Source organism: Mytilus trossulus, chromosome 11 (assembly GCF_036588685.1).
Source record: "Mytilus trossulus isolate FHL-02 chromosome 11, PNRI_Mtr1.1.1.hap1, whole genome shotgun sequence".
In the NCBI taxonomy this organism is placed as follows: Eukaryota; Metazoa; Mollusca; class Bivalvia; order Mytilida; family Mytilidae; genus Mytilus; species Mytilus trossulus.
The window spans coordinates 25,812,053-25,835,001 of record NC_086383.1 but is presented as its reverse complement, the minus strand read 5'-3'; the positions used below and the strand labels follow the sequence as shown (position 1 = coordinate 25,835,001).

At 33.0% G+C, this 22,949-nt stretch overlaps 1 protein-coding gene across 1 annotated transcript in view; it reads left to right on the top strand.

Annotated features, from left to right (window-relative positions):
• LOC134689624 (perlucin-like protein) overlaps positions 1-18,014 on the top strand; it is a 35,714-nt gene extending 17,700 nt beyond the window's left edge. Inside the window, exons 2-5 of the mRNA XM_063549594.1 lie at positions 3,272-3,384; positions 13,651-13,741; positions 14,459-14,666; positions 17,904-18,014. Coding sequence (XP_063405664.1) covers positions 3,272-3,384; positions 13,651-13,741; positions 14,459-14,666; positions 17,904-17,928 — 437 coding nt within the window. The 3' untranslated portion in view covers positions 17,929-18,014. The remainder of the gene's footprint in view (positions 1-3,271; positions 3,385-13,650; positions 13,742-14,458; positions 14,667-17,903) is intronic.
• The last annotated feature ends 4,935 nt before the right edge of the window (positions 18,015-22,949 follow it).

Genomic DNA, 22,949 nt, shown 5'->3' with positions numbered 1-22,949 from the left:
GACAGAAAATGAGAAAAGGAAATATACAGGAATACCTAAAGTTTCGTAAGACATTGCAATGGACCATACGTTACTTACATGTCACAAGTTTTCATAGCACTCAGCGAGTTTTGAAACGAATATGTGAGATAAAGATCTACTGCATTTGGGCAAATCAAAAATATGTTAAACATCTAACTATTTTATTTTTAACAGATTCATAAGTTTTGATTTTTTTAAACCGTGCATCAATATTTTATAATTTTTTTATTTACATTCCTTATATGTTACGTGTATTGATCATTCATTTGTTTAAATTGTGAAGTATATTACTTTAATAAGAATACACGCATTTATATATATAATTTTAAGTCGATAAAGTTTGAAACAAATAAACGAAAGATACATCGATGTTGTTTTGCTTGAGTGATTTACCTGTTAAAAGCTCGAGTCGCAACACGGTTTAAAACGAATTGATACCAGTTTGAAATAGTTTAACGGAGGCGTGGCCTATTTGTTTGACGTTACTTACCACCAACTTGATTTAAATTGAACGACTGCAAGCGAAGCTATTTGACTGGCATTAAAATGATTTGATATACATTGAAATAAATTAAAAATGATTTTTAATTTTTGTCAATCTTTATCAAATGACGATTAATTTCATTTAAACAGCGTTAACACGTTTTTGTCCGATCAAGTTAAATTCGGGTTACTAGTGCTACGAATTACTTCATTAAATTACAAACTGAACACAATAATATAGGCAAGAGTGTTGAAAGGGGCATTCAACACCAATGATTTATCAATCACACATTTAACACCAACGATATAACAATAACAAATTTAACACCAAAGATATCACACTCACATATTAGACACCAACGGTACAACAATGCAATACAATATGTTTATTGTCGATCAATGACGCCCTAAAGGAGCAGTATAATTACAAACAATGTGTTGCAACGATTATTATTAATTCTTAATGATGTGCAATGACAAAATATAGAATAGAGAAAATAAACACAAAAGGAAAATTAAAACCCCAGTTATTTATATATTCAACATATAAACGATGTTTTTCAACTGTTTATGGATAGCATTAGTGCCATAGAATTTAAATTTGGATTATGAATGATTCACTGAGTCAGCGAATTGGCATCATTTACATTTGTTATCAAATTATCCCTCTAAGTCCAGAGACTGATTATTAAATTACATACTAGGTGTTATAGAACCTCACAATCCATAATCCATATAGAGATGTTTTCATTGTTACATTTCTTTAGAAAAAGATAAGAAATACAAAGTTCTCTGTAATAAATGTTATTCTGTGTGATTCTTATTCTTTTCATCGTAGGAGAACGTGGATCTCATCTTCCCCCTCCTCCTCACAAAGTCAGCAAATACTCTCATGAACTGGGATTTGTTTGTGCCTCCCTGTTTCAATTAAAAGTTGATGATCCCAATTCTTTCTTTGGTTAATGTCTGCCTTTGTTTAGAGTTGAGAGCAGTTTTAAATAGGGTTTAAAATTGAAATTTGTTTTGAATAAACGAAATGTACGAAGTTTTTTGTTTGTTATCAAACAAACATTTAACATCACCGATTTACTAGTAACACATTTATCACCAACGATGTAACAATAACACATTTAACACCAACATGTTGACCAACGATAATATATCAATAGTAATTCAAGACATCCGATATAGAATTAGTTTACTTTTTAAGTGCATATATGTGTGCTGTACCCTCTTAACTTAATAGTAAAAGCTTTTATTACAAATCATGCACCTACATTTCACTGAAGATATTCGATGCAGTAACAAATTTATATTTCCTTAAATCTTGTATGTTAACGTTGTTTATAAAATTATGTTGTATGATTGCAAAGAGAGACCACATGACACAGAATTTACCTATAGGTCACTGTACGGCCTTTATTTATATGCAAAGCCCATACTGCAAAGCCGGTTATAAAAGACCCTGAAATATAAATTAATTACACTGAAACAACAACCACTAAATAACAGGTCCTGACCTTGGACGGGCTCATATTAATTAGGCGAAATGAAACTAGATCAAAACAGTAGCCCTCCCCTAAACCTGGGACAGTAGTGTAACAGTACTCGAAATCAGTTAAAAAATCTTAATTTATTCGTTGAAAAAAAAAAAAAAAATCTAACAAAATACAAAGTGGCCGTGGCAGTGAACTTATATATCCCCACAACAAAAGCAGATAGCGTGTTTTATTTTTACCCGTTATTGTATGTAGCTTTGTACTTTTTTTATGTTTTTATAAATAGAGTGATGTATATGCTCGATGTCTGTATGGTTGTTATATAAATGTGTTTACACTGTACTGTTTGTCATTGGCCTATTTGGTCTGTAACAAGAAACGACTTTCTTGTCCTCGTGTTCGTTGTTCCTTTTTTTTATGTGAAAACATTTATGATAGCTATCTTGTCATATCTCATTTCAAAATTCATGGTTTTTTTTCTGTTCACTCGTAATTGTTTTTCGAACCTATAATTCTCATATAATCTTAAATCTTGGATAATATTTAGAAACGAAACTAAGTGAATAAATATAAAGCAGGCTATACACTGCATTTAGCCAAATATGAAACATTCTGTGACTTTAATTTTACTTCAGTGCGTGTCAACTTTTGGCTTGTTTTCCAGTAACAATATTTTCCTCAAAGACATACATTACTAAATCTTGAAAGCAAGAATTCTTATTGACAAAAACTATTATAGGCCTGCAAAGTTGTAATGTATTCTAGAAGCACATACGGAGTATACATCTCCCAATTGATACAATATCTTCAGGCTTGTATTAACTTTCCCGATACACCAAGAGTTCCAAACGGTGGAGTTGAAATCATTCTTTCGTAAATTGTAAGGGCATCATTTCATTAGTTGATAAACCCTCATGGAATATATGTTGATGATATCGGATATCATTATTATGTCGTTACTACAATCCCGCAATCCCGTAACCTTTTTACGGTTATTCTTAATCTTTGAGTTTGAATGACCCTTTAGTCTCTTTCGGCTCATTAATGTGTATCCAGGGTTATATATATTGAAAAGGCTTTTAGATGAGATTTTGACGCAAAGAGAAAGCTAAACAATTTGATTAAAAAAAATAATCATTGCAAAATCGAGACGATTATGCACCAAAAAAATGTGTGGTGAAAATTGTTCATACTGCATCTTTTCTGAAAAATTGTACGTTACTTTACAATTAAAAAAAACAACACCTATTGATATTTTTTGTTTGTAGCGTGTTCCTTCTATAATGTTATCTGCCAGACTGAGTGTCAAAACGGTTGGATTCATCATGGTGCATCATGTTACTACTTCAGCGATAACACGAAGAACTGGGATACTTCTTCTGTACGTAAATCATTTAATTAACTTATGTACTAAAAATGCTGATTCTACCTGAAACATTAGTAAATATATGTTACGCTGAGTTCACACATTATTCGAATTCGATTCGCATTAAGTGATTCGAATTCGCATTCGAAACGTTTTGCGTTCTAACGTCATTTCTAATTCGAATTGCAATGCGCGTCAAATTTGCTTTACTGTCCAAACGTCGTTAACTTTTAATTCGTATCCTGATTATTGCGAGTAATAGTGTGGTGACTGAATGCAGATTTTTTTTTAATTTGATCTCCCCACCGAACACACACCTAAATACTACATCCTTGGAATAAGGAAATCGTGTACTATAATAAAATGCCTGTCGTCAGGACTTGATATGGTCCTATTTTTTTTAAATTGAGGTCAAAGGTCATATGTAAAAAATATTTGAAAATTTGGGAGGATTTCAATTTTGACATTTTTTTCAATGCTTTGGCTTTAGTAATGTTTGTTATTATAAACATATTCCTTAATCATTGAGATTTTTTTTTTAAAACCCTAAAAAACGACGTTTTATCAACAAAACTCCAAACACTATTTGCTAGAATGTCAGAATTATAGACTCATCAGGGCACAAACCATTTCTACACTACCAATATATAATGTACAAACATTAGTATCAGGTAGTGAACTCATCAGTGATGAGGACAACGAAAATATTTTTAAAGTTGTACAAAGATTTATTTTAGAAACAGGGAGATTTGATCCATAACAATTATCTTAATATAGATGTCGATTTAGATGTTGAAACATTAATTTAATGTTACCTTTTTTTCGGAACATTTACATATTTCTCAGATACATGAACATGATGAACCATAATTATGATAAAAAGAGTTGATCACTTGTTTTCGATCAAACTGACTTCTGAGTAACGGGCAAACCACAGAATAAACATGTTAAATGTGAATTGAAAATTAGATTATATGAGTTTCATATATACTATGTTCCTAATTTTGTCATTTATTTTAAAGGGAGACGGATTTATATAAGTCTTTCTTGTTTCCGAATCCCTGTATTTATATTGTATAATTATATTTCATGCACTTTTTGAATAAAATATTGTTTAAACTAAAACTTCAAAATCAAATTTTCAACCTATCAAATATTTAGAGCACCTTAACCTTATGAAAAATTTCAATTTCAGGTAAACATCAAATGTCATGCAGGACAATACTTTAAAATAATTTTTTAAACTATCATATTGGGTCAGGTATCAAACCAAAGCAATAGAACACTACCGTCAAATATGACCTCAAATTAAATTTGAGGATACTTCAGGTTTTTTTAAAGACTACTCGCTGCTTTTGGTTCTTTTATCACAATTATGACTGCTTTCATAGTATTATCTGTTGTTGTGTATTTTACTCGGGTTAATATCTATTACATTATAGGTTTTGTACCTATATCCCCCCTTTTTGTTTTTTCAACGTACCACAAACTTCAAAAGTATTTCATATAAATAAAAGAAGATGTGATATGATTGCAAATGAGACAACTATCCAAATGAGACCAAAATAAGACATAAATTAACAATATAGGTCCCGTACAGGCTTCAACAATGAGCAAAATGCATACTACATAGTCTTCAATTCCCGAAATGAATAATGTGAAACAAACAAAAAATCTAACTGCCTGATTAATATCCAAAATAAATAAGAAAGAAACAAAGATATTATATAGAAACAAACGTCAAACACTGCATTACCGTCTCTGGACTAGAAACAGACACATTCAGAATGCGGGGGGGGGGGGGTTAATTTTTTAAAGGCCTCGCCAACACTCCCTAACATGGGGGCTTGGGCCGTTTGTACTAGACAGTGCAATAAGCTTTATACCAAATCAACTGTTATCTCCATCATCTTCTTTTTCATCAACCGTCACAAGACATGTTTTAATATTTCTACACATTTCACTCATGGCCACAGGTCTGCATATATGAAAGGTTCTGCTCAAAGCAAACACGTTATTTTGAGTTTTTCTTTACAAGTACAGACAAGGTATTGTAGGATGTCCGAATACATTTGTTCCTAAAAAAAGACCAGATTCAAACCATCCCTATTAATTCATCCAAGGTTTAACAACAGAGATCTAAAAGGGGATTTAGGAAGGTGTGATGACATCCATGCATATGCTTGTCGACAAAGATGCTTGGGAAACATTATACGGGACGGACACACTGTCTTGAATTCGCTCAATTTTATGGTTGGCAACACATAAGGTAGCGTCGCACTTAACTTTAAGAAGCATTAACTCCATTGGCATTCAAAGTTTCAAAAAGATGTGTTGGACCAAACTCATGGTAAATTTGTAAAGCCAATCCTAAAAGAAAAGGAGAAAAAAACAAATTGGCCACACAAACAATTGACTCAACAATTGCTTAGCATTTTCGCAATTTCTCTGATGCCATTTCCTTAGAATAGTCTTGGCTGTTTGCAGTTTCATCGAGTAATCATAAAATGATTGCAATGAATACGAAGGCATTGACTGAATTGAGGAAGAAAGAGACATTTCGTCCGAAGTTGGATATTCTTCTTTAGAGTTTCGATATCTTTTCTATGAACACTTGCAGCGGAATGAAATATCTATCTGTTATATGTGTCTTTTACAGTTGACATTGAGATTTTGAGGTCAGTTTTCAATTGACTAGCAGCTGATATGGCATCTCAAATAAGTATTGTTCTACTAAATTTAATGTTATATTTGCCTGGAACTTATTGAAGTTGTTTGGTAACCGAATTTATATAGAAATCAATGAGTTTTTATTGGCATATTAAGCACTGCATAAAATTTATAGACCAGCGGTAGAATCAAAAAACATTTTTTTTTAATTCACCCACCGAACACACGGCTAAATTATATATCATTGGAAAGACAATTTTGTTTACTCTAATATTAATGATGCCGTAAGCATGATAAATGGTCGGAATTTTGCATAACTGAGGTCAAAGGTCAACAATTGAATATTACAAAATTTTGACTTTACTGTCAATGTTGGACTAAACTTAGGAACATAAAACATATTTAACAATCAGGGGACAATATTTCATTCAACATATATGGAGCCAGTTGGGAAAAACCTTTTTTTTCTAAATACGTCATTTTTAACGTTAAATTTGTCGTTTTTTGTTATGAGATACATTTTGTTTATGTATGACTTCATTTAGTTTCCATACAAAGATGACCTTGAACTTTGGGAATATTGTTTTCCCATGACAATGAAGTCTGAACACGAACTGCTACTATACAAAAGTTTAAAGTCAAGTAAAGGAGGGATAAAAGTAAATTTTATTGATATCAGTTTCAATGGTCATGATGGTTATTTTAGTAAATTTTGAACATTTTTTTTTTTAGACAAAAGCTGTCATTATTATTTCTGTTGTACATCAAAATGTATTCATATAAGGTTTATAAAATATGTTAGCATCATATCAACGTTTTTTGACTTTTTTTTACATTGGAATGCCCGATCGTCCTATCAAAATAAACGGAAATATCTTCAGTTTCAAAGTAAACTAAACGTATATTAAATCAACAGAAAAAGGGGACAAAAACTAAAAGAAAAACAAGTTTATATATGAATTAGCATTATTAAGATATAAATAGGTCAGGTATTCAAGCATCATCATCATCATATATATCTGTCAGGTGTGTATTGATGTTTTTACAAAGGTCTGATGCTTGACATTGACAAAGTTCAGGACATGACAAATTCTATTCAAAACACACACAACTTTTACTACAAACTGATTTTCCTTTACATGTGCACACCAAATCTTGAAGGAAATCAGATGACATTTGACCTTCAAGCAAGACAGGTTCAAGACCACACTTTCCTTCTTTCCAACCAAACTGTAGAGGCGATCCAGTAACAGACTTGGCGATATGTGCAGACATCAAGATTTTGGTTTGGAAAGAAGACCTGAGGACGTGTTGTTAAAAAATGCTTCACAAGGAGGGAGTCGGACCAAGCTAGAATCTTTACATGTTGCTAATTTCACCCGGAAACTGTTCAAATTATTATGGCAGCGTTTGAACTTTTCTTTAGGATCATAAAGCCTAGTTACGAGTTTCCGACTAACGGCTACCGAATCTTCTATATCAAATATAGATTTCTTTAAGTGCCTTTAGCATTGATTTCTTGGCTATGCCAAATAAAGACGATGTAGTATCATACCCTGTAATTGCATGTGCAGCTGGTAGGATTTTACACAAAACTGAATTTAACGACCCACTCAGCTCATGAACAGGAATGTAACGCCGACAATCCTTAATGCTAGTGATCATTCCTGTTTGAAACCACAATTCAGATATATGAGTCATCTTTGGGAAATAATGTATTTAAAGTACTAGCACGTCCGTATCCGGAGACTTTACAATAATGCGACCGTTTTCCCTGTACAGTTTGTCCGCATTCAAGGCAGAATGATATGTGTGTCTGCCTCTTCTTGTGTACTTGACAATTCACTGCAATCTGATATAACTTTAGGACCTATTATTTTGACTATTTCTGGATTGGGAAATGATCCAGCGAGGTACAGTTTTTGACCATCCATTAGACAACTATTTTCTTTCATATCTTGCACTCACCAAGAAACTTAATAAGTGACTGCTTGTTTTCACCTGACATAGAATTTTTTTCCAGTCTGGAATGATTCTTCCTTCGATTACTTGAAACACCTTTGGATTGAAAAATGACTTTGATCGACGTTCCCGATCAGAGCTTTTAATGGAAATTTGAATGACGTATCTATCAAAAATGTCCGCAACCACTGAAGCATATTGAAAGCAAGCAACCTGATTGAGAACAAAATCTAAAGCCAATTCACCAAATGTTTTAAACCTTTTTGCATTGATAGATTGCAATAATGTCATGCCATCTCTTATATGGGTGGTTCGGGATATATCGAATATTGGAAGGATTTGACAGACTACTACATCCTGTTCCAGTATGTGAGCTAAATCTGCCTTACATGTCTTTCGCATTATACCATCATCATGGAACATGGATGTTGGGATTGGGCCAATCGGATAGGAAAGAACTTTGTCAACTGTTACATCCTCTCAATAATTTGCCAAAACCAAGGCACGCCTAAAAACTAACACAGGGTTGATATGCACATTAACTGTGTCACCAGAACGACATATTAGTTTAGTTTTTTTCGTCATATCCTCGAAAGACATTAGTTTAGATTTTGATATCGGGTTATAGAAACTTCGAGATTGCCCATTCGACAAAGAACCATCAACGAAGGATTTAACCCTTTGTGTGCCCTCATCTATAGAATTCAATAAAGAATCTTGAACTTCTTTGGATGCGTGCATCCCAGTTGAAATGTTTATGAGAGGAACTGGATGTAAGGTAACATCAAAAGGATCTGTCATTTTGTTGATGATATGATCTATCAAATCACTAACTTGTTGGTTATTTCCTCATGAGACAAATCACTCTCTGTGGACAAACCAGCTCTATCACGCATTTCTGAACCGAAATGACCGAGAACATGTCTCGTTAATGTCCATCTAATTAATGCAGATTTTTTGCGGGTTAACCCAGCAATCCCCTCATGCCCTTTAGAGTCTTTTATAATAGTTTTCTCGGTGGCTATATCACTCCAAATGCCGTTAAAAGTGCCCTTTTTTTGGTGAATTGCAAATTCACCAGAATCAAATGCTGATTAGACTTTATGAGGGATATCAAGCATATCAAGAAAATAAATCGGGGTCCATCTTGAGTAATTTGTTCTGTTGGTTATGAAGAAATATGGCAGCATATAAGTTGTAGTATGTAAATGCAATGACAACAAACCCTCCCGTTTTGCACGAATGTTTTGGAGCATTACCTATACAGCGGTCAGGAACGTATCCCAGTACTTAAATGTTGGGGACTCGAGATATCCCCAGTTCCTGAATCTAACTGTTAATGGTAATGCATGGGTGGTATAAAGAATCGTAAGCTCGTTCAGTACATCTTTGTAAGATTCCGATTCATCTGAAAACTTTGCTTGACATTTCCACAGCATCACCCATACATCCTTTGGTATTGCATCAATACCACCATTTTCCCCACATTTTCCCCACACTGTTTCCCTAAGAGCATCTGGTCAACAGTGCACCCGGCATAAACACCAGAATCAACCATAAGATCCCGAAGACCTCCATCAGCCCACAATTTGCCAATACAAGCTATAAAACAAGAAAGTGTGTGAAATCCACCAAGCCTCAAAACATGGAATTGAAAAACTTCCGGCATTGACCATTTTACTTTCTGTGATACTGCGTAAAGTTGTTGATCAAAGGTCTGTATTGCAAAGTCCTGTCCAACTTCATTTGACATGTCCAGACATTTCTTCATTGTTGTATAAACGGTTGACATATCGTGATTCTGAGACTAGATCATTAAACCCAGTCCAGAAAGGAATTGTTTGTTTAATTTGTTTTGGAAGTTCCATTGGAAATTTAATTATTTCTCTGGACAGAAGTCGCAGCAAAACCCGAACGAAGTCTTAAGCAAGATTGTATGTCACTATATGCATTCTCACGACGGGGAGGCTCAGGACGCTCTTTTGGCTTGTTGAATGGTACACAGTTTATCAAAGACATTCTCTGCTCGTCGACTGGAAGAGATTTTTCCTGTCCTCGTTTAACTTTAACCTGTTCAGCATGTACAGCGCTTGAGTCTGTCATTTCAGTCTGCAGTTGGAAAACAGCTCTAGCCATAGAATGGAAAGTATCCTTGCCATCAACCGTTTCCGTGTTTATGTCAATGTTATCTGATCCTTCCTGTATATGACAACCATTGGAAGACAGCGGTACAATACCGTTTGAAACATACACGTCATTTTTTATCCTTTCAATTTCATGACTTGATAAGCTTGTTAGGTATCGCCTTACCTCATCATACGAACTACAAAATCCATGAGCATTTAACGTTTCAACTAATTGTTTTGATCCAAATTCGTGATACAATTGTAATGCAAGACCAATTTGAAATGGAGTAATAACATTAGTACTCATTGAAACTTTGCTTTCTGTAAGCGACATATATTTTCGCATTTTTTCTACGGTAGTATGATTTTGGTTTGTAACGGCCAGAAAAGACTTTTCATCTATTAACCAACAAATAAATTTGGTCAGGTTGGGGGGCATTGTTTGAATTGACAACGGCAGAGAACAATCGGAAGGTGTTGGGTAATAATCATTGTTTAGATCAAGGCTACGCCTTAAAATACTGGCAGCTGTGTGTAAAATCTGTTCTTCACTTCTTGTATTTTTGGAACTTCCAATTTCTAAATCTAACTGTGCCATTTTGGGTTCAGATTTTAGCTGACTTGCAGCTTTGATGGCATCACCAATAGATATAGAGCTGCTGAACATGATATTTCATTTACCCTGGCCTTGTTGTGGTTGTATGACAATTGAATCGCCGTAATAATTCATTAACCTATTTTGCAATTTATATGTTGTGTATTTATCGGCATAGTCCTGTGGAAGCAAGAAACGAAATTTCTCGAGCAAGGTAGACATCATAAAAGCCTTATGCTTTACCATCAGGTCTGAATTAATTTCTGATACCAACTTCACAAAATGCAGTATCATGGTCAGACGATTCTGCTTTTATTTTTTTGGGGTGTTTTTAGTAGATATTTAGTTATACAGGCCGAATGATAAAGGGCATTTTCAGTAAAATGTTCATGTAAAACGGTTGACTCAATTTCATGGTCCGAATTATTTCTAGCTGCCTCAAGTATGTTCTTAATTCTGTCTTCTGATTCCACTTTATGCAATTTAGTATCTTTTTTGTAAGTTTTGTTCTAACAAAAAATACAGGAACACCACTCTGATCGAGTTATGATTCTAGATGTGCTTGCAGCAGGTGACAAAATGCAAGCACCACTTATTTTCTCCTCCGTTTCCATAAATTCTTGTTTATAACAAGATAGATTCTGCTTACTGGTGTAAGATTTACAACAAGATCTCTGGTATTTAACATCAATTTTTTTCCGAAAAAAAATGATTAATAGAAGACAACTCTTCTACAATCTTCAAATATATCTCATCTTTCCGTAGTTTAGTAGCTTCATTAAAACTAACTTTGCCCTTGTCAGTGAAAATATATAATTTTTCCGGGCTTTTAATCTGACAAATTATGCATTCCTGCCAATCTAATGAAGACTTCCCTCTCTTGGCACTTGTTGGGGTAAGTTTTAAAGGACTACCGAACTGTGACATTATCCGGAAAATTTTCACAACAGATCCGGAATAATTTTTAAGCGATTACTTAACACAATGTAAACAATGGACCGTAAACAATGATAAACAACTATATATTACCACTCTGGGTATTCAAAATAACAAACAACAATGAAATCAACAACAAATCAAATATAAAACTAGTGTAAAGACAAATATAAACCCTAAAACTGATATTAATTAAACAATTTCAATGTGAAATGCTAATCGACATTTGGCTTGTACAGTGATAGAACTGAACGGAGTGAGGATTGAATAAAAATAAACGTCCCGGACCGTAAATCCTGAATTATATACAATTTGTAACAGATTGATGTGTTCTATTGAAATTAGAAATGTCTTGTAAATTTAATAAGAAATGTTACAAACAAAAGTTGTTTCGTATAAAGTAAATATCGAAGTGTATATTTATGCAAAATAAACACAAATGAAGTGTTTTATAATTATCCTGTTATTAACGGAAACCGGTGGAAATTGCGTTAACCACAACAATTGAAGTAAAACGTTTTTTAAAATGTTAATGGTAAATATTTTTAAAACAATTATTAACTATTTTTATTGTCAGTAATATATTCTTTCATTATCATATTAAAAAATAGCCGTTATATTGTGATTCGTAATAATAATTAAGATTATAAATTTTTTTTTTATACAATACATAACGCTAAATAAAGTCATTTTAACGGAAATTCGACCATACGATTTTCTTACGGCATGTTTAAAATATAAGTTAAACATGTTTTCTTTCATTTAAAAAAAAATCCAGGTGTGTGTTCTTTGGGTGCATTAAACTCCTTAACTAAGCGTCTTTTCAGATTTCGCCGCTGCACTAACGAATGTTGTCTTTCATGGAGCAAGTTGCAACGGACTTGACATATTACTGAATATTTACTGAAACTATCCGTCAATTATTTTGATTTTACATTAAGCCTTTTCTGACAAAATATATTTGATAATTTATAACAAAATACCATAGAATATAAACATACATAAACAAAGTGAGTGGCATATATCAGTGCACTTTAACGGAAAATATGTGTATTTAATGGCGAAAAAGGTAGTAATTCATGTATCAGTTGAGAGCAAAATATTGACTAACACACAAAATGTGACGGGAGGCAAGTGATTAAGTTTCGTGTTGAAATTGATTTTTTTTACGCCATTCTTTTTCCATTGATGTTTTAAGGTGTTTTTTTCATATTTTGGTTTTGAAATTTTTATCACTTATTAGTTTTATGAAATATTGTATGGTTACATTATTATGGGATACTTTCGAATCCTTCTATGAAGAATAAACTAAAGTTTGTGTCTGAATTTACCTCAATTTTTATCAGTCCAAACTTCGCAAATTTTATAGATAATGAAATACTGAATAGAATAGTTTGACATATAAAAATAGCTTCATGAAATACAATTTCAATTAAATGTAAGCGAACTTACACAATTTTTCATTTTGAAAAAGGGGGGGTTGAAACTCTCCAATATACTACTAGTCATTAAAACGACTTTTTAGAAAAATGTGACCGTACGAAATTCTGACGACAGGGCAAAAACTAAAGAAGACATATTTGTCTTTAAGTTAAGACCATTTTTAGCTGTGTGTTATTTGGGGAGATTAAACTCGCGGTCTAGACAACTTTTTACACTTCTGTCACCGCACTTAATGAATTTCATATTCGGTTTTGTTATCATCATTAATAAAGAAAAATAAAATTAGGGGCCTTAGTGGCCGAGTGGTCGAAGTATTACTACTGTTAACACTAGCCAGTCAACACTGAGGTTTTGAGTTCGAATTACCCCGTGAATGCAGGTGCATTCGACTCCAATCTTAATTGACGGGGTCAGTCGTTTTCTGCGGTAACTCAGGGTTCCTCAACCAATAAAAAAATTGGCTGCAACGAAATAGCCTAGATTCGGTACTTAAAAGTAGCGTTAGAACACCAAAATTAAATGATCATCTTTAATTAATATATCTTGCAGGCTTCGTGTCAGGCACATCATGCAGAACTTGTTACCATAGAGACAGCGGACGAAAATGCGTTCATATATTCTATAACTTCTAAACTTGGAGGTGAGTAATTTAGTATTTCAAACGGTTTATAACTAAATTGAAACAGTTTCTTTCATTTATAAAAACGTATTACAAAATACTCCAATTCCAAGTTTAAAGGCGGGAGTCCATAACCAACCCCCTGCATTTATTCCAAATGTAATGTTTGTACATGTTCGTCATAACGCTTCAATATAAGGTTTCTTTTTCTTGATTGTCTTTGAGCAAATTTAAGAATAGAATGTTAAGAGTCAATGACACTTTTTTATGTATAATTGAGGGTTGATGGAATAGTAAATAAAGACAAACACATTATCAATATATGCACAGAAGAAAAAAAAATTAGAAAATTGCATGTCGGTTAAGAACCTTATTAAGCATTTAGATGATACGGTGATCATTTTTTAAATAAGAAAAATTAAAGTGAAATGAATAAGGTATGACCAAAAAGGTGTCAAGTAATTAAGAGTTTTTAGAAATTTCAATTGTAAGATAATGTGATAATCATTGTTACATGATAAATAAATTCAAGTGAATTTACCCAAACGTTCAAATTATAAATAAAACGTTGACACGGTCAATTTCAATTGTTTTCTCTGAACGACTTTAGCCAATAAATTAAAATGTGCAGCAAAAAGTTACTAAACAATAGATAAACACAAATGTATCTTATAGAAAACAAATGAAAGCATAACAAAAAATTAAAAAAATAAAAAAATGTTTTGCTTTAAATTACAGGATCTTTTTGGTTGGATGGAACAGATGAATATTCCGAAGGAAAATGGGAATGGGCGTCAACTGGTTATGCTTTGGATTATTCAAACTGGTATCCAGGAGAACCTAATAATGATGGTGACGAAGACTGTCTGATGACGGGCGATAGCTTCAAAGCATTATGGAATGATGACAATTGCGGGAGTCATCAAAAATTTATTTGCGAGAAAAAGTAGGTAGATATACATTTAAAATGATTTGTATTTAGATAGCTGTTTTTCTATTGCTAGGCTGCTTTTTTTTTTATTAAGGTAGATTGATGGTATACCGCCATCTTGGATTGTACAATCACAGTACAAAATCGGTCTAGTTATTTGCCTTAATCTGCAAATTAAGAAACATAATTGCAATTCAATAGCTAGACTGTTTTTTCTATTTGAAGAAAACTTATTAATTAATAGTATCATACAAAATATGTTAACAAATATCATTTTTTCTGGTTTTCAAATCATTTTTTTCAAATGACCCATTTAAGGGGAGATAACTCTTTTAGTACAAAATTTATACTGGTCTAATAAGGATTTTTTTTATTTTCACTTGTAGCAAAAAAACAAGTTTGGTGACACCATGTTTTCTTTTTATTTTCTTAAAACATATTATGAAACCTTTCTTCTAACAATTTATTTCAAAATTCTATCTCATAGAATTTTTTTTATGCACAATAATGTGTTTTTTCATGAACAAACTAACCAAATTTTGGCAATTTTCAACGACTCATTGCTTGAAAAATAGCACGGTGACCCATACTTTTTATTATATTTTTGAAAAGAGCATAGTAAAATCTTCATTTTGGCAAATTATAAAAAAATTCTGTCTCAAAAAATATATACTGGTGATCTACCTTTACGTTGACCTATAGTTGTTAATTTCTGTGTCATTTTTTTTAATTTTAAATATTCGAATTAGCTCTCGCCGCGATATAGCCTTTTTGTGCTATTGCGGCGTAAAGCAACCAACAACAACTGTGTCATTTTTGGTCTCTTGTGGAATTATCACATTAACAATCATACCCTACTTTTTTGAATGACTACCAACCGGGAAATCAAATAAAACTTTAGATCGTCAGAGAATGTAATGATTAATCGCGTTAATATTGCTGTCCATGTCTACTTTAAATCTTTCTGAATAGTAAAAAAAATACATGAATAACATTAAATAATTAGACATGACGAAATATTGAGTGTTTTTTTTAATTAATTTTTCGATTTACAAGAGTCTTATAACATTTAAGGTGGTACCTAACACTTTCACTAAAATAATTTGGCTCGTTTAATTTTGATAAAATTTGGACATTGTATTTACTTTGACCCTTAAACATGTTAAACAAATATATAAAAATTTCAAAAATTTTGAACCAACCGTTTTGTCAGAAAAATTACACTGGTTATATAGCAATTTGACAAACACCAATTTTGATCATCGAGAAGCTTAATATTCCCTACATAATACAACGTAATTAAAACGTTTAGCTGACTTTACAGAGTTATCTCCCTGTAGTGTTTGGTTCCACCTTAAAAGACCACATGCTTGTCAATATCAAAGGGCTAGACTGACAACAGTTCAATAGATACCAAACTAACACCGATTTGTTGTCAGTTATTAAATAAGAACAATACTGAATGCACGTCAATAAATCATAATTTCCAGCGTTATTGACAAAAAAGGGGATAAACATGCCATTTGCATTATTTGTTTGGATCTGTTTTTGTGTTAAAATATCTTCACAGACTTAGGCCGTGTTCACATTGACCTAAATTCGGTGTTTTGTTAGTGTAACTCACACGTAAACTAAACACAATTGCGTTCCCATTGATAAAACTCAATGTTTACATGTAGTTTAAATCATGTTTTACCTACACACAGTCGATAGTCAGTATAGGCCTTGTGAAGGTTTAGTGTACGCAAAACTAGAGATTTAGGACATTAGTTTTATCATGTATATATTTAAGGAGGAAACTATTTTTGAATAAAATTTACATTTTTGATAATCATTAGTTGTCTAAATTTTACAGATTTTTTGTTTGTTAAAAAAAATTAAAGTACTGTATTAACCCTCATCAAGACTCAAAGCAGCATCATTGACGAACCAATAAGGCAGCAACCAATTGATTTTCGGGGGGGGGGGGGGGGGCTATTATAGTTGAGTATAAAGCATAGAGGCAAGGGGTGGGGTGGTGAGCTATGGATTTTGTTTTGGAAACAAAAAATATTTCCAGTTTTTGGCCCTGAAAAAAATATTGTTTTGTTTCACCCTAAGCTGCCACTATATATAATGCTAAAATTGATTTCGACTTGTCACCAAAATTTGTCATGAAAAAAATCAATAGCTCACGCCCCCCTCCCCCTCCACAAAAAATGAAATAAATAGTTGCCGGCTAATTCATTTGAAAAGGTCTTCCCGAATCGACTTGACGTACACAGAAATATTCGCCACTGGTCTTTACTAAGAAAAATGATTCACGCATAAATGCATGACTAAACAAAGTGTGAGGTAATTGATATGTTTATCTAGTATCTCAGATCCGTTAAAAAACACGTAAAATAGATTAAAAAAACGTTACCCTATTCCTTTACCAAATACTCCTTGAAGAAGAAATACCATTTGAAACGAACAGAAAAGATAAAAATGTAGTGATCCCTAATATATCAATCCTTTTTTTATCGGCTGTAAGCACGCTGTTGCAGCTAATGTTTTATAATGCGTTATCGAGACATCTCTAGTATATTCAAACTACTGCAAATTATAAAAATGGCTTTCATAAAGTAGCAACCCCTTAACTTGTAAAAAGTGGGAGGGTTATTTTTTTTTTTTTATCTAAGTAAGATTTTTTTCGCGCGTACGTTTTTATTCCTTTTTTCGATGCTGGTGATCAAATACTTTTTTTTCAATATTTAATACTATAATGTATGGGGAAACTCTTAATTCAGAATAGAAAATTTTATCATCTGTATAACCATTTTTTTTTATCAAATTTGGGATGGAAATATTTCCATTCCCATCCCCCACCCTCCTTTTGAAGTCAAATAGTTGTTCCTTAACCGCCAGAAAAATTTTCCAAAAATTTTGAATTCAGTATACGTAATGAACATTTAAATGACATATATTTAACAAGTGGGAACAAATCTTATGTACAGGTAGCTAAACAAGGTGTATAGATGTGAACAAATGTAATGTGAAACCAGTGTACACTACACTAAACTAATTGTAAACATGTTTACTCTACACGGCGTTTGGTGTGAACACGGCCTTACTTTTTATGAATGTAATACGAGGTTTACTTTCGTTTCGTTTTTAAAGCATTATCGTGTTAAAATATCATCATAAAGTATTGTAAAACTTTGAAGAAACGCTATACAGTACAGTATGAGCACAATGAATTATTGTGTATATATTTATTGTTTCTTTCAGGTTGGACAATACAATCGTGGGATAAAGAATGAACAAATATGACAGAGAACTAAACATTAGTGTACAATATGTGTTAATTTATTTACATACTTTTTACTTTTACCCAGAATTAACAACAATGCACGAATCTTCCATAGTCAGATGGAAAAGAAAGAAACTTTTAATGAGTCTTATGTAGATGAAACGCGCGTCTGGCGTATAAAATTATAATCCTGGTACTTTTGATAACTTTTTACACCACTGGGTCGATGCCACTGCTGGTGGACGTTTCGTCCCCGAGGGTATCGCCAGCCCAGTAGTCAGCACTTCGGTGTTGACATGAATATCAATTATATGGTCTTTTTTTTTAAATCCTGTTTACAAAACTTAGATTTTTCGAAAAACTAAGGATAGTCTTACTCCAGGAGTAGATTACCTTCGCCGTATTTGGCACAACTGTTTGGACTTTTGGATCCTCAAAGCTCTTCAACTTTGTATCATTTGGCTTTTTAACTTTTTTAATCTGAGCGTCACTGATGAGTCTTATGTAGACGAAACGCGTGTCTGGCGTATAAAATTATAATCCTGGTACTTTTGATAACTATTCACACTACTGGGTCGATGCTACTGCTGGTGGACGTTTAGTCCCCGAGGGTATCACCAGCCCAGTAGCCAGCATTTCGGTGTTGACATGAATATCAATAATATGGTCATTTTTTTTTAAATTCTGTTTACAAAACTTAGATTTTTCGAAAAACTAAGGATGTTCATACCCCAGGAGTAGATTACCTTAGCCGTATTTGGCACAACTTTTGGGACTTTTGGATCCTCAATGCTCTTCAACTTTGTATTTATGTGGCTTTTTAACTTTTTTGATCAGAGAATTGATGAGTCTTATGTAGACGAAACGCGCGTCTGGCGTATAAAGTTATAATCTTGGTACTTTTGATAACTATTTACACTACTGGGTCGATGCCACTGCTGGTGGACGTGTTGTCTCCGAGGGTATCACCAGCCCAGTAGTCAGCACTTCGGTGTTGACATGAATATCAATTATATAGATATAGGAAGATGTGGTGTGAGTGCCAATGAGACAACTCTCCATCCAAATAACAATTTAAAAATTAAACCATTATAGGTTAAAGTACGGCCTTCAACACGGAGCCTTGGCTCACACCGAACAACAAGCTATAAAGGGCCCCAAAATTACTAGTGTAAAACCATTCAAACGGGAAAACCAACGGTCTAATCTATATAAACAAATCGAGAAACGAGAAACACGTATATATTACATAAACAAACGTCAACTACTGTACATCAGATTCCTGACTTAGGACAGGTGCAAACATTTGCAGCGGGATTAAACGTTTTAATGGGCCCAAACCTTCTCCCTTTTTCTGAAACAATAGCATAACATCACAACATAGAAAAACATACGATAAAATATCAATTGGCAGACTTAACTCAATCAAAAAACGTATGATAACACAATGAACGAATAAATTTGATCTGCGATATCTGAATACAAATGCACAGTTAATTAAATATTAGAGACAAACATTCATGACCAAAAGGCTAACAAACAAATTCAAACACACTGAGAAATATTTAACCAATCAATGTTCACTTTAGAAAAAAAACCGTTTTTTTATAATCTTGAAGTTTATACAAATCTTGTAAGAATAAATGAAAATTTGAAGATATTACAAATAATCCAAGCTGGTATACAGACAAGATCCATATAAATAAAAAAATGACAAAAAGCATTATAAACAGTATCAACAGGTCGAATTAACAAGAAAATCCGATTTGAGAGTACTCGCAGTTACTGACAGCTAGTTAAAAGCCAAAACCAATTAATAGTAAAAAATCATGCATCAGAGACTAAAATCGACTAAAACACATCACAGGGATTTAGTATTTTAACGTCATTAATAGTCAAAGAAGACATGACTTGTACAATGCCAAAAATAAATGTATCGACAGGTAGTAGTAGAGTGAAGAGCGACTTCTATAGAAATAAAAGTTAACGTGGCTGTGTCCCCTATACATCTCGCCTCAAAAGATAATGAAATTTAGTTATGTTTTAATTGGCTAATGACAAAATCAATATTAGTGCCAATGTGAACTATATTCAGAGATCTAATTACAATATTGGTACGATAACCCTTACTTATAAGTTTGTTTAAAGGTTCGATGAGTTTACAAGGATCACATAGTGATTTCCTCGCTTTAAGTACAATATTACCATAAAATTTAGGATGAGAAATACCATTTTTAATAAGCTTTATACAGGTATAGCCAAATTTACTAATCAAATCTTTGTATCTATGAAAGAATTTAGTAAAAGTTTTAAGTAATTTATGGTATCGAAATCCCTGACACAACAATTTACTAGTGATGCATTGATTACGTTCGTTAAAATCTATGACATCAGAACACACACGGCAAACCGAACGAGTTGCGATATATAAACACCGTATGATGGAGCAAAAGGCACATCGCCGTCTAAAAAAGGAAAATTAACAATAGGAAATGAAAAATCGTCTTTTTTGTCGTAAATTTTAGTGTGAAGTTTCCCGTTTGAAATTGAAATGTCTAAATCTAGAAAAGGACAACTGCTGCTGCTTATGTTAGATTTAGTTAAAGTAAGTTCGTTTGGGTAAATTTCTGAAGTATATTTAGAGAACTCTGGATTATTCAACGAAAAAATATCATCCAGATAACGGTAGGTATTTTTGACTGTATCAACCAAATGTAACAATGATGGGTCTTTACTGAGTTTGGTCATAAACTGAGATTCATAGCAATATAGAAATAAATCTGCTATTAAAGGGGCACAGTTGGTGCCCATAGGAATACCTACTACCTGACGATACACTTTATCGCCGAAACGTACATAAATGTTATAAAGCAGAAAGTTTAAAGCTTCAATCATATCCTCACATTTCCAGTAAGTGTATCTAGCATACTTTCCTTTTTCGTTACAGAAAAAAGCCTTAAACGAGTTACAGCAAATGAAATTACAATGAGATTTTTCGAAAGACCATTTTATCAAATACAAAAACTTTTTCTTTATAAGATTGTGTGGAAGTGTAGTGTACAGAGTAGAAAAATCATAACTGTCAACAGAATTGTAAGGACCTGCCAAAGCATGTATTTTATCTAAAGCCTCTAAAGAATTTTTAACACTCCAAAAATAATTAATACCATTATTTTCATAAGCTTTATTACAAAAGTTAATAACCAGTACTTTGATAGTAGTGAGGGAGGTGGTTAGAAGCACTGATAGATTAGTAGTAGAACACTTACTCGAAGCGGAGATGAAACGGAATTTAAATGGTTTTTTGTGTAATTTCGGTAACAAGTAGGGACTTTCAAATGTTCGGAAGATGCTTTAAGCTGGGCAGTGGCAGTGGTATGCTTGTTAACGATTTGACTCTCTGTGGTGACCGGAATGTAGAGGAATTGATAATTTTGTTTTGAAGAACTTTGGTGTAGTATATGCGTCACACCACCACTACATTATTTGCTGCCTTGTCTGCCGGTACGAACACAAACCGCTCTGCGAGTACCTTAAGTTTGTTTTTTTATTCTAGAAATGGGTATATCATGGTTCCTATTATCAATTTCAGAATTGTTTTCTAAATGAGATATTCGAATATCAACAGTATTCATAATTTTATTCAAATTACTGTCTAAAGATTTTTTATCGGATTTTTCACGTTTGCACCAATTTTTACAATAGGCAGACAGAGCGTCTTTAATGACCTGACGACACTGTTTCCAATCTATTGTAGATGGAGGACGGTATTTTGGTCCTTTCTTTAGAAAAGTTATGACTTCACGGTCATCGACTATGTTGAGGTCTCCTGTGATAACATGACCCTAGGGAACATATTTAAAACTAGATGTTTCGCAATCTCAAGTGGAAGGAATATTTTTTTCTATATTGACGTCTGTTGTAATTGACGTATAATTGAAAATCAAATTGCTGCTCGTTTTTTTATAAGAATACGAAATAATGGGTTGTTCTATATTATCAAAATATGGAGGTATTAAGCTATAGATAGAAGAGTCATTAAATATGCTAGAAAAATTAATAAAATCAATACCTCTATTTATATATTTTAATTTGAGAAAATGTTGTTTACGATTTTCAGGTTTATCAATAATAGGAAAAAGCCTGTGATGACAAAAGGCTGTAATAATACGGGTGTATTCATTAAATGGGCTAAAAAAAGAAATTTTATCACACTCAAGAAAAATAGCATATAATTTACTTATAGGTATCTGACCCAGTTTGCATAATACTTGATGTCTGCCATTATATGGTCATTTTTGTTGAATTCTGTTTACAAAACTTAGATTTTTCGAAAAACTAAGGATTTTCTTACCCTAGGAGTAGATTACCTGAGCCGTATTTGGCACAACTTTTTGGACATTTGGATCCTCAAAGCTCCTCAACTTTGTATCATTTTGCTTTTTAACTTTTTTGATCTGAGCGTCACTGATGAGTCTAATGTAGACGAAACGCGTGTCTGGCGTATAAAATTATAATCCTGGTACTTTTGATAACTATTTACACCACTGGGTTGATGCCACTGCTGGTGGACGTTTCGTCCCGAGGGCATCACCATCTCAGTAGTCAGCACTTCGGTGTTGACATGAATATCAATTATATGGTCCTAGTTTTCTTAAATTCTGTTTACAAAACTTAGATTTTTCGAAAAACTCAGGATTTTCTTACCCCAGGAGTAGATTACCTTAGCCGTATTTGGCAACAACTTTTAGCACTTTTGGATCCTCAATGCTCTTCAACTTTGTATTTATTTGGCTTTTTAACTTTTTTGATCTGAGCATTGATGAGTCCAATGTAGACGAAACGCGCGTCTGGCGTATAAAATTATAATCCTGGTACTTTTGATAACTATTTACACCACTGGGTCGATGCCACTGCTGGTGGACGTTTAGTCCCCGAGGGTATTACCAGCCCAGTAGCCAGCACTTCGGTGTTGACATGAATATCAATTATATAGTCATTTTTCTTAAAATTCTGTATACAAA